The sequence below is a fragment of the Rhynchophorus ferrugineus genome, unplaced genomic scaffold, assembly GCF_030347505.1.
Source record: "Rhynchophorus ferrugineus isolate W39M unplaced genomic scaffold, kcgeb_rfMv2 rfM8, whole genome shotgun sequence".
Lineage (NCBI taxonomy): Eukaryota > Metazoa > Arthropoda > Insecta > Coleoptera > Curculionidae > Rhynchophorus > Rhynchophorus ferrugineus.
The window spans coordinates 21773815-21788273 of record NW_027472587.1 but is presented as its reverse complement, the minus strand read 5'-3'; the positions used below and the strand labels follow the sequence as shown (position 1 = coordinate 21788273).

General features: G+C 32.9%; 1 protein-coding gene across 2 annotated transcripts in view; it reads left to right on the top strand.

Annotated features, from left to right (window-relative positions):
• The first annotated feature begins 762 nt into the window (after positions 1-762).
• Cpap1-e (cuticular protein analogous to peritrophins 1-E) overlaps positions 763-14459 on the top strand; it is a 290785-nt gene continuing 277088 nt past the window's right edge. The window contains exons 1-2 of one of the 2 annotated variants that reach the window (XM_076413026.1): positions 763-959; positions 11508-11736. In XM_076413026.1, the coding sequence (XP_076269141.1) occupies positions 879-959; positions 11508-11736 (310 nt within the window). In that variant the 5' untranslated portion in view covers positions 763-878. The remainder of the gene's footprint in view (positions 960-11507; positions 11737-14459) is intronic. The other variant, XM_076413025.1, reaches the window with a different exon arrangement.

Sequence of the window (14459 nt, the reverse complement as noted above, 5' to 3'; positions counted from 1 at the left end):
ATTACTCGATGGTGATTAGTGTAAGACGCAAGAAGAATATGCAGAATTGTGATGAGTAACACAAGAAGCCATTCCCAATCGCTTGAAGAATATGGGAATGCCCTAAAAGCTTCGATATTTTGTGTCGTATAAACTGAATCCGAATGTCATTGAAATGCGTTTGCTCATGTGTGAAATACTGCTTCTATGGCAAAATCTGAAAGGTTGACAAACATATTTCTATGTACTTCTAGTTCTGTTTTAGTGTTCAAGTAAACATTGTAAAAACTACCGAGGTATAATTCTTGTACCAATCAATTGTCCGGAAGTTGTTTATGAAGATCATATAAATCAATAAGACTTTAGAGAGCTCGCGAGGAGACAAACTGAGAATGGCAGGCGGCATTTAGACCTAATAGCAACGTATTAGACGTTCAAAGGCGTAGAAAGACATTAAACGTTGATCGGAGTTGTTCTACAATGACGAAATTCTATTTTATAAAAAAAAAGTTAAAATGTAATAGACTAAAAGGATGTATACAACATTGATTGCTGAAATATATATCTATAAAAGCAAACATAAAGACATCGAAGTTACATTTTCCTCAACTCATTTTATTTGCGTTAGTTGCTTCCTTGGCGGTACTTCAAGCTTTATCCAATCATTGTCGAATTCAACCGAACAATTAATTGAGATAGCATAAAGGAACATACAATAATAGAAAGAAAAAACCGTGCCTGACACATTTACGACCTTATTCGTTCCGAGCGTTCCGCGAGCCACCATCGGCGTTTTTCACGCTTCTTGGACCGTCCGACATTGAGATGCGACGCGTTTTTCATCGGTGTCGACGTAAAACGCCGTTTTTTTGTTTAGTTTAGCGTCAAACGGTGTTAAAATGGTCGGATGTGGAAGCGTGTTCGACGACATGATTGTTAAAATCGTTATATTTTTCATTGTTGTCGTTTTTTCCTCGTCGGTAAGTCGTAGCAATTTTTTTAGGCGTTCGAAATGCTCTATTTCGGAAAAACTTATTTTGGTTAATGGGTTTTTGGAAAACCGGACCGCACAGATGCTTAAAATCATTAAGAATTTTTATTTCGCACTCGAATTTTTGAAAAACTTAACATATATACTGTCAAAAATGTATCGGGGATAAGATGATGTCATTTGATGCCATATCTTTTGTCAATTACAGCTTTTTTTCGCACATTTGTTTTTCGTTCACATTTTCTTTCATTTAAGTATCTCGACTTAAAATGTTCAATGTCGACTAAATCTAGACAAATTTTTCATCGCATGTCGACAGCTCTTAGAATTTGTTAAGCCTTTTACAACATTTGCAAGTGAAATTTAAGGAAGTATTTATACCAACTTAGGTACAAAAAGAATTTCGCAGCACTGTTTTGGCAAAATGTACATAATAGAGGATTTTGTTATAGACACATTTCCGTTGTTTATTACCATTATCTATTAACTAGGGCCATTACCCTCTTTTTTGGAGTATAGCAGATTTTATCACATTTTTAGCATAAATAGGCTTGTCGGGAAGCTTTTAGTGGTATTTTGACTCGAAACATATTATTAAAACATTTATATTTCGAAAATACTTTTTGTCATATGTCCACTACAACTATATGTGTTCGTAATGAGTCAGTGATTCTTTCGCCATCTACCTAACCCCATATAGAGGGTATAATGAAGCCCGATCTGGTACATAGCCTCCTTTGATTTTTAAGTGTACGTAACCGATAGAAAATCGAACATCATTTTATTGATAAAAAATTCATAAAATCTGCTGCAGGATCTTAGATTCTGAAGACTCAATCTCAACGAACTGAGTCAATACCACTCCACTTCATAATCGAAATTAACCCGTCTCAAAGTTACGAATCTCGACCGTCAAACTATCTGACCAACCGAGTACGGACGTCAGCCAGTGCACCTCTCCGCTAACGAGTTAATTACGTCACCGAAATCTTCTCAATCGATCGATTCATCGTCGATCAATACCGGCCCATTGTTGGCGGATTTTTTTCCCACAATGTGGCGTTTTAACGCATCGTGGGACCGCTAAGGTTCGTGAAATTTTTTCGGTATTCCGTTAACGACCGAGTCGAATTATTTAAATTAGTTTAAATCGATAAATTGGCGAGCGATTGTGCGAGGAAATGATTATCAGCCATTATATTGGAAGTGCCAGGGTCTATGATACAAGACAGCGTTGTCAATAAGAACTATAATTGATTCCGAATTGACATTGAATTGGACAGGTCCTTCTAGATCATTTTACGTCTTAACAAGTTCTGTTTCATCGTGTTTTCATTTCTACAATCATCAGAAAAGGAATACAAAGACATAAAGAGAATTATAAGAACTAGAGGAAGAGAAACAAGGAGAATATATGTGATAATATTTGGAATAGAAGTAGTGATTGGAAACATTTAGGATCACACTAGGAAACAAAATCTTGTATATTATGGAGCAAATAAGACAACAAACAACCAACCAAAAAAATATGGAAAATATAATGGGAAGCAACATAAAAATAGTGATGGCTTTTAACCAGAATACAAAAATAGAGAAAATCAGTCAAAAAAGTGAAAAAATAAAGAAAACAGATAAAGCTGTAAAAAAAGGAAAGCAACTCGTTTTAGTTGTTAAACATTTTTATTGCCATAGAAAATGTTATTTATTGCTATATCCATTTGTTCTTTATCTCCACCTCTTTGTCTCCATATTCTCATTAAACTTGTTGAGTTTTTGGTTTCAAAAGGTTTACTTTTTATACATATGTTCATTTATACACTATATCATTGCACCAACATTTTTTATTTCACTATTATTTGTTGTAGTGTTTATCGTTTGCTGATTTTAGTTTTTCGAATCATAAAAATATTAATTATATAAATATTATATTATTATATTATATTTTTTACATTTATTATATTTTAGATTAAAAATGTATCTCGAGGAATGTTGTTCCTGTATATCAAAAGCCAATAATAATATCGTGTTTCCCTTGCTATATTTTACCATAAATGAAAGTTTTAGCCCATTTGGAGACGTAAACTTTTTTTTACCTTTTTTTCCATTTATATACTCAGGAAAAATCGCGATTTTTGGGCATTTTCAGACTTTTCTTTATAACTCTACTTCAGTCAAAGACAGATTAATGTAAGTTGCATTATTTAGGTAAAAATACATGCTTAACAATTTGGTAGCATTATATTTGATGTAAAAATTTTGAAAGTTTAGAGATATTTAGTTCAAACGTCTTTTTACAAGAAAATTTTATGAACCCATATTTTACGGATATCTCAAAACCTATTCACTCTATGCTGAAAACAATGATCATATTGTTTTTCCCGTCATATTTTTGATCAGAAATGAAAGTTTTAGCCAGTTTGAAGATCTAAATTTTTTTTACATTTTTTCCATATACATACTCAGGAAAAATCGCAATTTTTGGCCATTTTCAGACTTTTCATTATAACTCTAGTTTAATCAAAGACAGATTAATGAAAATTATACTACTTGGGTAAAAATACATGCTTAACAATATGGTAGCATTATATTTGATGTAAATTTGAAAGTTTAGAGATATTTGGTTCAAACGTCTTTTTACAAGAAAATTATATGAACCCATATTTTACGGATATCTCAAAAACTATTCACTTTATGCTGAAAACAATGATCATATTGTTTTTCCCGTCATATTTTTGATCAGAAATGAAAGTTTTAGCCAGTTTGAAGATCTAAATTTTTTTTACATTTTTTCCATATATATACTCAGGAAAAATCGCAATTTTTGGCCATTTTCAGACTTTTCATTATAACTCTAGTTTAATCAAAGACAGATTAATGAAAATTATACTACTTGGGTAAAAATACATGCTTAACAATATGGTAGCATTATATTTGATGTAAATTTGAAAGTTTAGAGATATTTGGTTCAAACGTCTTTTTACAAGAAAATTTTATGAACCCATATATTACGGATATCTCAAAACCTATTCACTCTATGCTGAAAACAATGATCATATTTTTTTTCCCGTCATATTTTTGATCAGAAATGAAAGTTTTAGCCAGTTTGAAGATCTAAATTTTTTTTACATTTTTTCCATATATGTACTCAGGAAAAATCGCGATTTTTGGCCATTTTCAGACTTTTCATTATAACTCTAGTTTAATCAAAGACAGATTAATGAAAATTATACTACTTGGGTAAAAATACATGCTTAACAATATGGTAGCATTATATTTGATGTAAATTTGAAAGTTTAGAGATATTTGATTCAAACCTCTTTTTACAAGAATATTATATGAGCGTATATTTTACGGATATCTCAAAAACTATTCACTTTATGCTGAAAACAATGATCATATTGTTTTTCCCGTCATATTTTTGATCAGAAATGAAAGTTTTAGCCAGTTTGAAGATCGAAACTTTTTTTACATTTTTTCCATATATGTACTCAGGAAAAATCGCGATTTTTTATTTTCTAATTCAGAAATAATTGTAACCACTTCTATTAAAATATATCTATTTCATTATATAGTTATTTTGTAATATATAGCTATAATATTATAATAAACAATCCATTGTCGACGTACATTGCACCGTATTCAGGGGACAAGGTCCCGCAATAAGCACCAACTAGGTTAAGGCCTCAGATTATAAACTTACAATGATGATACAGTTTCGACACAAGCCAATAATTCGCCACAGAATACGCACGATACGCCTTATTAAATTCGTATAGAACCGAATAAATTCTATCCGGCTAAAAGCTATCGAAAACTTTCGTTAAAATAACGAGATAGAAATTGTTTTCTATTCTTTCGAAGTTGCTTATAAATAATCTTTACCGGGTCCATAAAGGGAAGATTGATGCTTATAGAAAATTCCTTCCGCGGCAGAGTGGGGGATATATAATAGGTAGGACATAGTTCACACAGGAAAAGTTTTAAAGTTTAGATTAAAAATGTATCTCGAGGAATGTTGTTCCTTCATCTTAGTTGGTATAGTTTGGAGGCTTGTATTAGTTATTGTTTGCGTAATTTGGTGATGACTAACCGAAGAATTTATGATTGATAGGTTGATTTTTTTTTATTAATTAATTAGTATTTGACAAAATTTCGTGTTACTTGCTAATAAAAACAAAACTAGAGATGGCCACACATATATCATATACAGAAAGGTTTGAACATCTTTCAGGCCTTCGCGACCAATTAATATACAATAAAGAATGCAGTTAAAATTAAATAAATGGAGTTTTGAGATAAATTCTAAAGCAATTTAAGATGAATATTCAATTCTTTCGTTCAAAAAATATCCGTATTTTCAAAATTTTATCTTGTATTTGATATATCAAAAACGTAAGTACTTTATTATTATTATTATTATTATTATTATTATTACGCTTATTATTGTCTATTATTATGTTTTTACTGTCGTTTCCGTTCGAATAATTATAAGTTAATGAAAATTTCAGGGGTTTTAAAGAGTTTTACGCTAAATGGCAATTCTTATGCAACTTGTATATTGCAGGTTAATGAAAACTGTAGGGATTATGAAGAATTTTACGTTCAATCGAATAGTAGTGTAGCAATTCTTATGCAGTGCTCTTATGCAATGCAAGTTTCCAAGTTATGCAATGGAAAATGTATTTTCGAAAAATGAGTGGATTTTTGTTTATGTCACAAATCTTAAAAACTATACACTATAAAGTAATTTAACATGCATTTTCATTTATTACGCATTAAAATACATATATTTTGAGAGTCTTATCTTTGTCCGAGAGGTTTTTTGGTCGTGAAAATGTGTGATTTTTAGCTAGTTTCAAGTGTTTTTGATGTCATCTCCTTTGGAATAATTGTATATCACCTATTATTCTAGGCTGTATAGGTATTTCTACAATGATTTGCTCGAAGCTAAAGGAAGACCGTCTGCTGGTGTTTTATGTTTGTGCTGGTTTCTGGTTGTCTTGTCAACTATGGGAACAGTACCAAATCCGAATAGGCTGTTTTCCGACTCATAATAATTTTTTTAATTTACATAAATGCTATTAGATCTTTTTATATTTTTCTGATTTCTAAGTTTCACGTGGTTCATATTATATTTTATTTGATTTGTTTTCGAACGTGGTACATTGTTGTCTTCTCTGATGATATTTTTCCCTATAATTGTTATCTAGAGAGATTTCAGGTTTTATAAAATACAAGCACGGAAACCAATGGACGAAAAGTACTTCCGATACGACGCTGTCGAGTTTTCATGACCTTATTTTAAAATGAAGTTGCAAAAAGCTCTTATTGCTGACCATTTCCGCTTCGCCACTTCTCCGCGGCTCTTTATTAAAACGTCACGCGAGAACCCGTTCACGGCGCCATTCGTAGCAAAAAACGGCGTACAATCACGCGCTAAAACGTCGTCCTCGTCCCCCGGTCCCTTTAAATCCTAGACCGTAAATAAAAAAAACGGAACGGAGAAAAAAAAAAAATTTTCTTCAATTGAAACAAGCGCGCTCGCCTCTGGCCCCCGGGGCGTAATATTGCGATTCACGCGACCGAACTGTCGCCGCCGGCGTCCCCGTCCTCTCACTCCGGGTCCCCGTCGTCGCGAGACACGTGATATTAATAATGCGTTAATGAAAATCGCTTTGTGTCCGCAATTTCTGGGCGGAATCCTTCAGATTATCGACCTTCCCGGGCCGGGGATATCAAACCGCCGATGTCAACGCCGGGAATAACCGAGAAAAATGGTCTTTAATTAATTCGGACCGGTTGTCTGCGAAGGGACAGTCGTTGTTCTCTCCGTACGAGGGTGGTCGGTGCCAATAATAACATAAAATACAATAAAATCATTTATATAGTCACTATAACTAGACACTACCGTTCAAATGTTTCAACACAACAAAGAACACTGAATTCTATAAACTAAGTTTTTGAAATTGTAAATTCATATATGAAAGATTAGGCTAGAGGTAATGACTAAAACCGCCAAAGTTATATTTTTTTACGCTCAAGTCTTAATCGGACTTTAGACTAACATTTAGTTAAAGTTAGCTAAATATGTTTAGTGCAAATTAAAGCAAATTTAATTACAGTTTTCATTAACTTTTGGCCACACCCTTTAACACAACCAATTTCAATTACGTGCTCACATATTTTACTCTTTTTTTTATTGAGTTAACTTATTTAGGTTTTGGTATTTCAGTGTCCTCCATCCATTCCAAGGTTTACCACAACTATGCTGAGGTCGATGTACATTGGTTCTTCACTTCTCTATCAATTTCATCCCATAATAGTTAGAGCCACTGTCTTGTCAAAAAACAAAACTTCAGCGAATTAGATTCAGTACCAAAATAATCGAATTTTCCGACATGATTTTCAAATATCTATCTTTGTTCAGTTTTCAATCAACTATAATCATATATACGAGCTTATTATTATTAGCAAAGCACAGTCTGCACAGTACGCATTCCTGAAGCCCGTTCTCCATTTTATCGTTGCACAATGAATATTTGGTTCACTTTTTATGTGTTTTCACTAACTCCAGGTTATCTCTCTTTTGGGTTCTGGTTACTCTCGATTTTTTGTCTGCTAAACATCTATAATCAGAATACAATCGATATAAAGGTAATGACTAAAACTGTCAATTCTAAGAAACAATTGACGATATATGATTAAATATATTAATTGATTAATATGAATGGATTTATTGCTATATGATCGTATCTCTTGACAGAAGATACTACTTACTTTATCAGCAATTTTAAAAGTTTTACTATTTTTAGATCAGAGTAGTTTATAACAAATAACGAGAAGAAATAATTTTTTATTAGATATGTTTGAGTGTTGTATTTTTGAGATTATTACAAGTAAAGTTATTATAAACAAGCAAAATGCATAATGCTATTTATATAATTTAATTAAAGCTATTCTTGCCAGCTAATTTGCGTGGCGATTATGAATCAGCGATGGGGTATAATTATAATAGAAGACTGAATAACGACCCTCGTATCGTGCCGCACACAGAGGATTTCCTGCTGACCAGCAGCGGTCGGAGGAGTATATACATTATGCAGGAGAAGGTCAGATTGTAAATGATAACCCATTTTTTTAATTAAGCGCTTGAAATGGATTAAGGCTAATGCGATGACAGAGTACAACAAATCCATTGTCGTTACATATTAGTCTTTTTATATTTATATAGCCCTTTTTTGTATTTCAAAGTATATATTTTGAGGGTATCATCTTTATCTAAAAGGTAAAAAATTCTGTCGCTTTTTCCATTTATATAGGCCTGAAAATTTGGAATTTTCTGGCATTTCCAAGTTTTTTGTTGGCATTTCCGTTTAAATAATCTTATACCAATGAAAATTATATATATTTATAAGTAAATAAATAATTTTACCTTTTTTTTTTACCTTTGACAGGTGTATTTTCGAAAAATGTATTTACGAGGGTTGTTCAAATATAATGGAGACAAACGCTATAGATGACACGCATGTATATTTTGAAGGTCGTGGCTTGAGTATGTAATAGCTGTGTGTGGCATAGTTTTCGTCGGGAGCGCATGTTTCACGCGCGTGGTACGACCATGAGTTAACGTCAAGTTCCGACCAGTCTAGCGCAACGTATTGTCATTCGTTTTTTAGTGTGGGAAGGCGTTAAAAAGACGGAAATTTTTCTGCGTTCGCGAAATCAGTTCGGTAGTGAATGCCTGAGTAGGGCGGGTAAGGTTCTGTGTACGGTGTTCTGGGACCGACGAGGCGTGCTCTACGTCGATTTCCTGAGCACCCAATGTATCATTAATGCTGCATACTACTTTAACCATCTGAAAACAGACGTGACACCCGCTTATCGCTCGAATCGGACGAGCATTCCAGCGCGAAGAGCGATTCTTCTCCAGGATAACGCGCGCCCTCGTACCGCGCGTCTCACGCTCGATACAATATCGGAATTAGGGTGGAAGGCACTGAACACCCCCTTACAATACGGATTTATCACCCTGCGACTACCACATGGTTGGACCACTGATAGAAGCCTTCCAAGGTCAGAGATTCAACACTGATGATGAGGTAGAAGAGTTCGTGCGGACATGGCTGTCCGAGTTGCCCAAGAAATTCTTCTATATGTTAAAAAATACGTAAATAGTGAGGGAAATACCTAGAAAACCTGTAAATGTAAATTATTTCAATAGTAAATAAACGTATCGAGTATTGGTCTCGATCATATTTGAACCACCCTCGTATTTATATTATATTTATTCCAGGATTTGCCAGATATTTTATGTCGAGCTGAATGGTACTATAAAATATTTATAACACCTTTTTTCTTCTTATTTAGTGTCTATTTTTAGATGTATATGTTTCAGTTGTTGTCCAAAAGTTGATGATCATGCCAGAGTAGATATGAAGTAGGAACCAATGGTTTGTCCAAGATCATTTTGAAAGCTCAATTCTATATAAAAATACGAGTACGACAAATTTTAATGTTTTCCTTTGTCAAACTTTGTAATATCCATTTGTGTTGGTGGTGCTACTTACCTTTTGTTAAAAATTCATTGAAACAAATATGAAAATTATCTCTTGAGCTAAAAGTCGAAGCGTTCTGGTTAGTATTGAAGCATGAAAAAAACGAAACGCATTACTTCCCGCTCATTTAACGGATATGTTTGTTGAAAACGGCGACAACCACAAAATGAATTCGTAATAAATTTCGGGCGCACTATATCCTCGCTGTAGCGGGGCATTTGTTTCGAATGTTCGAACAATTTGTCCGATTTTAAAACAGGCCCTTTTAAAGGACGGATACGAAAGGAAATTGTTTATTTCACCGAAACCGCCGCATGTGTGGGTGTGGATGTGTGTGTGTGTGTGTGTGCCTCGTCGTATAGCGACCGGTATGGTCGAGTATATCGCGCTTCCACATAACATCGATTCGTTTCCCCGTTAATATCGATGATAATGGATGTATTAATGCATTTTCACGAAGCTAATGAACATGTAGGCCATTACAATCGCACTAAATGGCGATGCTTCAGGCAAAAGACACCGATATCAAAAATTTATATCAGGTCCCTATTTAGGAGAATAGAATGTTCGGTAACACTAACTGCCATTTGATGGAGGGTTATCAAATTAAAATAAAACTAATCTACTTAAGCTAAAGCTAAGAACATACTCATATACTTATTCAAGTTCGTGTGGTTTGGTTGGCTTCAAACTTCTGAATTCCTACGTGTTGTCCACAAGCTATATTGCTTTCACGTTGCTATGATTTAGCAACATTATTTCATGTTTTAAGCAGAAATTTTGAATTACTTCGTATGCGCATTTGATTTCGACGTCAGCGTGAATCTCTTTGTTGGTTACGTAGCGATAAGCATAGACAGATTCGAAGCTATTAAGTTGTATTTTCTAGCATCTAGTTCATTTGTAGATCTTGTCGAGTTCTACTTGAACTTTTTCTACAGCCTTAGACAGAGATATATCTATTGCCATGATAACTGTGTCGTGGACAAATGTTCCAAGTACAGTTTCTTTTGTTGTTAGCATATCAGCAGTATAAAACAGATACAGTGGTGGCCTAGGATACTGCACTGTGGAACTCCAGCCGATATAGTTTTAAGTGTTGAGAATGCCCCTTCATGCGAGACTAAATTTTGTATCAAAAATATATGATTCCAATTGTCGACAGTTATTCCGCCGTAGCAATCGCTGGAAATCTGCTATATCTATAAATAGTTTAATATGTTTTAACAGCATCAATAAAAGATATAAATATAACATTGTGTACTCTATGAGCCCTTATTTTTTGAAATATCAGGTTAATTGAATGATACACAAAGCCTCCATTCAGAATGTCCATATTTTAATACTATATAAGTTTTGGTACTTAGAATTCAATGCTTCAATTAATTATGAAGAAAAATGTTTCAATTCATAGCTACTTATAAGTATAAACTTTAAAGGACAAGATACTTGATGTTAAACTTGTTATTAAAAGATGTTAAAAGAGTGTGTAAGAGGAAAACATTTGGACGGAATTTTATATAAAAAATAAAACTTTTGTGCAACTGTTTTTTGGTTTATAACACTTGAGAATTTTGCTTTTGTCACTATACCGTAAGAAGTAAAAATGATGAGAATGCAAAACCAAGGGGAAACTACTCCGTTTCTTAACTTTTTTGAAAATCATTTCAAAAAGTCAGATGTTCACTACATTATTTTGGTGTTTATAAATCTAGCAACTCTCTCAATGTTGTCTCTCAAAATAACCTTGTGAAGCGGCTGAAAAATTGATTGTTTTGAACTAAATGTTGTGGCCAGTACTCTTTTAGTGTTCAGTCAAAGCTGACACTTTTTTATACTCGTATGGTACCCACACCTGTTGCCTTTAGTAGGGTTCTATAACTCCCTGGTTATGGAGCAATCTCTTAGAACATAATATTTTTTTGTTTAAATACTGATCTAGGAACATAGATTCATTTTCACACACTCCTTGTTTCTTGTAGATTGATTTCTGCCACGTCAACTGTCAAACGAACAACGAAACGACGGTCCCAACTAGTGAGACGTCTTCCCCCAAGCCCACAGGCCCCGTCAGCGTGGACATACTCGCCATTTACGTCCCTCCCGGTATAGGAAATGCCGTGAAGCTCGTATGGGGGGACCAGAGAGGCAACGAGGGCCTGAACTTGACTTACGGGGTCTACTATGGAATGGACCAGGGAGAGCTGGAATGTAAGTCGTCTTTTTCGCGGTTTTTATCGATATTTGATGACCGCCAGCGGTAGCCAGAACCTCCAAATTTAACGGGACTCTTCAATATTCATTCGCCCGCATTAAAATGGCGTTTTTTACGCCGCCGCCATTAAAATAATATATATATTCATAAGCCGAACGGATGTGTTTTTAATTGGTAAAGTAGGAAACGGTGTATTCGTTTTAAAAAATAAAATACCGGCGGGTGGAAATGGTCTGCGTCTGAAATTGTTGACGGCCGATTTACATTAAATCGAAATCGTTTTTGTAATTCATATTTTTCGCATCGACTGGGACACTGCGTTGGATGGGGAATCATCGGTTTTGAGATCCAGGAATTGATTTTTATTATTTCTTTCGGTTGAATATGCATTTGTTGGGAGTATATAATGTTTTTTTATACAACTTTTTGTTATTGCTCTAACAAAAAAGCGATATATCTCTCCAAATTCGTTCCTGTTCAGCAATTTGGGAATCAGATGCAACAGGACATCTTGTATCACGTTACTAACAGTTCTCATGCAAGAGACTAACAATTTACAATATATATTTGTGACTTGTTGGTTGTTATTCTCGTTCATATAATCGCAGGCTAAAGAAAATTGCAGGGTTTATAAAGAATTATACACCGAATCGTATGGTGGTATAATCATTTTTATACAACTTGTAGTTTTTGCATGATAAACTGATATGATAGGTATTTAAAAAAAATGTGTAGGTTTCTATGTCATATATCTTAAAAACTATAAACTCTAAAGCTATTTAACATGGATTTTCACTTCTTTCAGTCCAAAATACATATAGTTTGAGATATTTATCATTAATCGCGATTTTTTGTCAATTGCAAGTTTTCTGGCTCCACGTAAGTTCAAAGGACTCTAAGTATTAAACATTTCAGAGTATTTTTTTCTCTAAGTATTAAACATTTCAAAAAAATTACACTGAATTGATTGGTAGTATAATAATTTGAAGAAAACAAAAAAAAATACAAAAGATGCTATTTTTTATTCGTCAAATTTACTTTTAAAATGTAATACAAAACCTTTCAATCTTATCAATTTCCCAACTATATTTCCTCATATTTAATGAAACAAAACAATCCACAAAATGGAATGGATCTCATCATAAGACATATCCCGTTTATTTGCAACTGTATTTTTCTTTGTCATTGCATATAATAAAGAGATCCATTATCTGTTATAAACTGGCAAGCTACAGACGCCTAGAGGAATATGTACTTCAAAAGACAAAAATAAAACGAAGTACATTGCAGATACATTCATATAAGCTGACGCTTTAGCAAGACCCATTTGTCTAAGTAATCAGTTTCTTATATTATATCGTATAATTTTCACGTTAGTTTTTCACATAAAAATATAATACTATCCTATTTAAAGGACACAGACCAAAAAAAAAAAACAGTTTGATTTTGTCTAATTTTAGAGATGCTCAGAAACCCAACGTATGGGGTGGTAAAAGTGGTCGTAAATGAAGTGATTTTGGCTCGTTAGGTTTATTGAGTGTTGATCAGTCGAGTGTTAATATCGCCCACAACAGAAAAATCCAAAAATAGAGTGTTATTATCGTCTTGTCTTCTAATAATAAACAGGAGACGCATTAAATATATTGTTTTTGAACTTCAAGTTTGTACATCATCTTTTAATGGATTTTTTATTTGAGATATATTTTACTATTGGTTATATATCTGAGATTCTTTCCAATTGTTCTAAAGTTTTTATAATTTATGGGTTTTATTTAAGTCAGTCGGTGCTACATCTACATCTACATGCTAATTAATTGCTATTCGTTGTCGTCATTTAAATACTTGAGAGGGTGCATAGTTTAGACAAAAAATTATTTATTTTATAGTAAATCAAACAATTTCATATAGAAAAAATAGCACTTTTGACTGACATTTGATATGTGGTGCTAATAGATACTTATTTGATAATTCAAACTGTATTTCGGAGTTCATGTTGAGTTGGAAACATAATCATTCATTTAGAGCACAAAAGGTTGTTGGACAATTTGTTTGTTATATAAAACTATTTTATGAAATCAGTAAATCTCATTCATATTTTTACGAGTATTTAACACAAGATATTAAGACCTCATGAATGCAGCAGTAACGTTGTTATAGCCCTATATCTATATGTTACGTCAAACATTATTGATATGATTGAAGTCGTAATATTTTACTGCATGTTTTATATGTTTTATTATCTTTGTCTTTCTGGGCCTTTATTATCTCTGATATATTCGTGATGACTTGTTTATGATAAAAAGTTTTTATTACTTCTAATTAATTATTGAAATAATGTTTACTATTTATTCATTTTCCTTGATGTTTGGAATATAATTATGATGAATTAGATATATAAATATAAGAGAATTATTTTTCATGGCTCATTTGATTTGGACGGGAACTATTACTATTTTTAGTCTATAGTTGTTATATCTATCTTAAACAAGTTGAGCTACATAAGATTTTGTTGTTCTGTAAATTTAAATTATTGTCTTTCTCGACCAATAATATTAAAAGTAATATTTCCATCTTCCTTACATATAAAGAAACATAATATTTAAAGAAACATATAAAGAATGAAGATTTTGTTTGTTAAGCAATTGTTAATTGAATAAAACATTGTGTTTCTTTTTGATGATTTTTTTACATTTCTACAAACTCGATATCGTTAAAAATC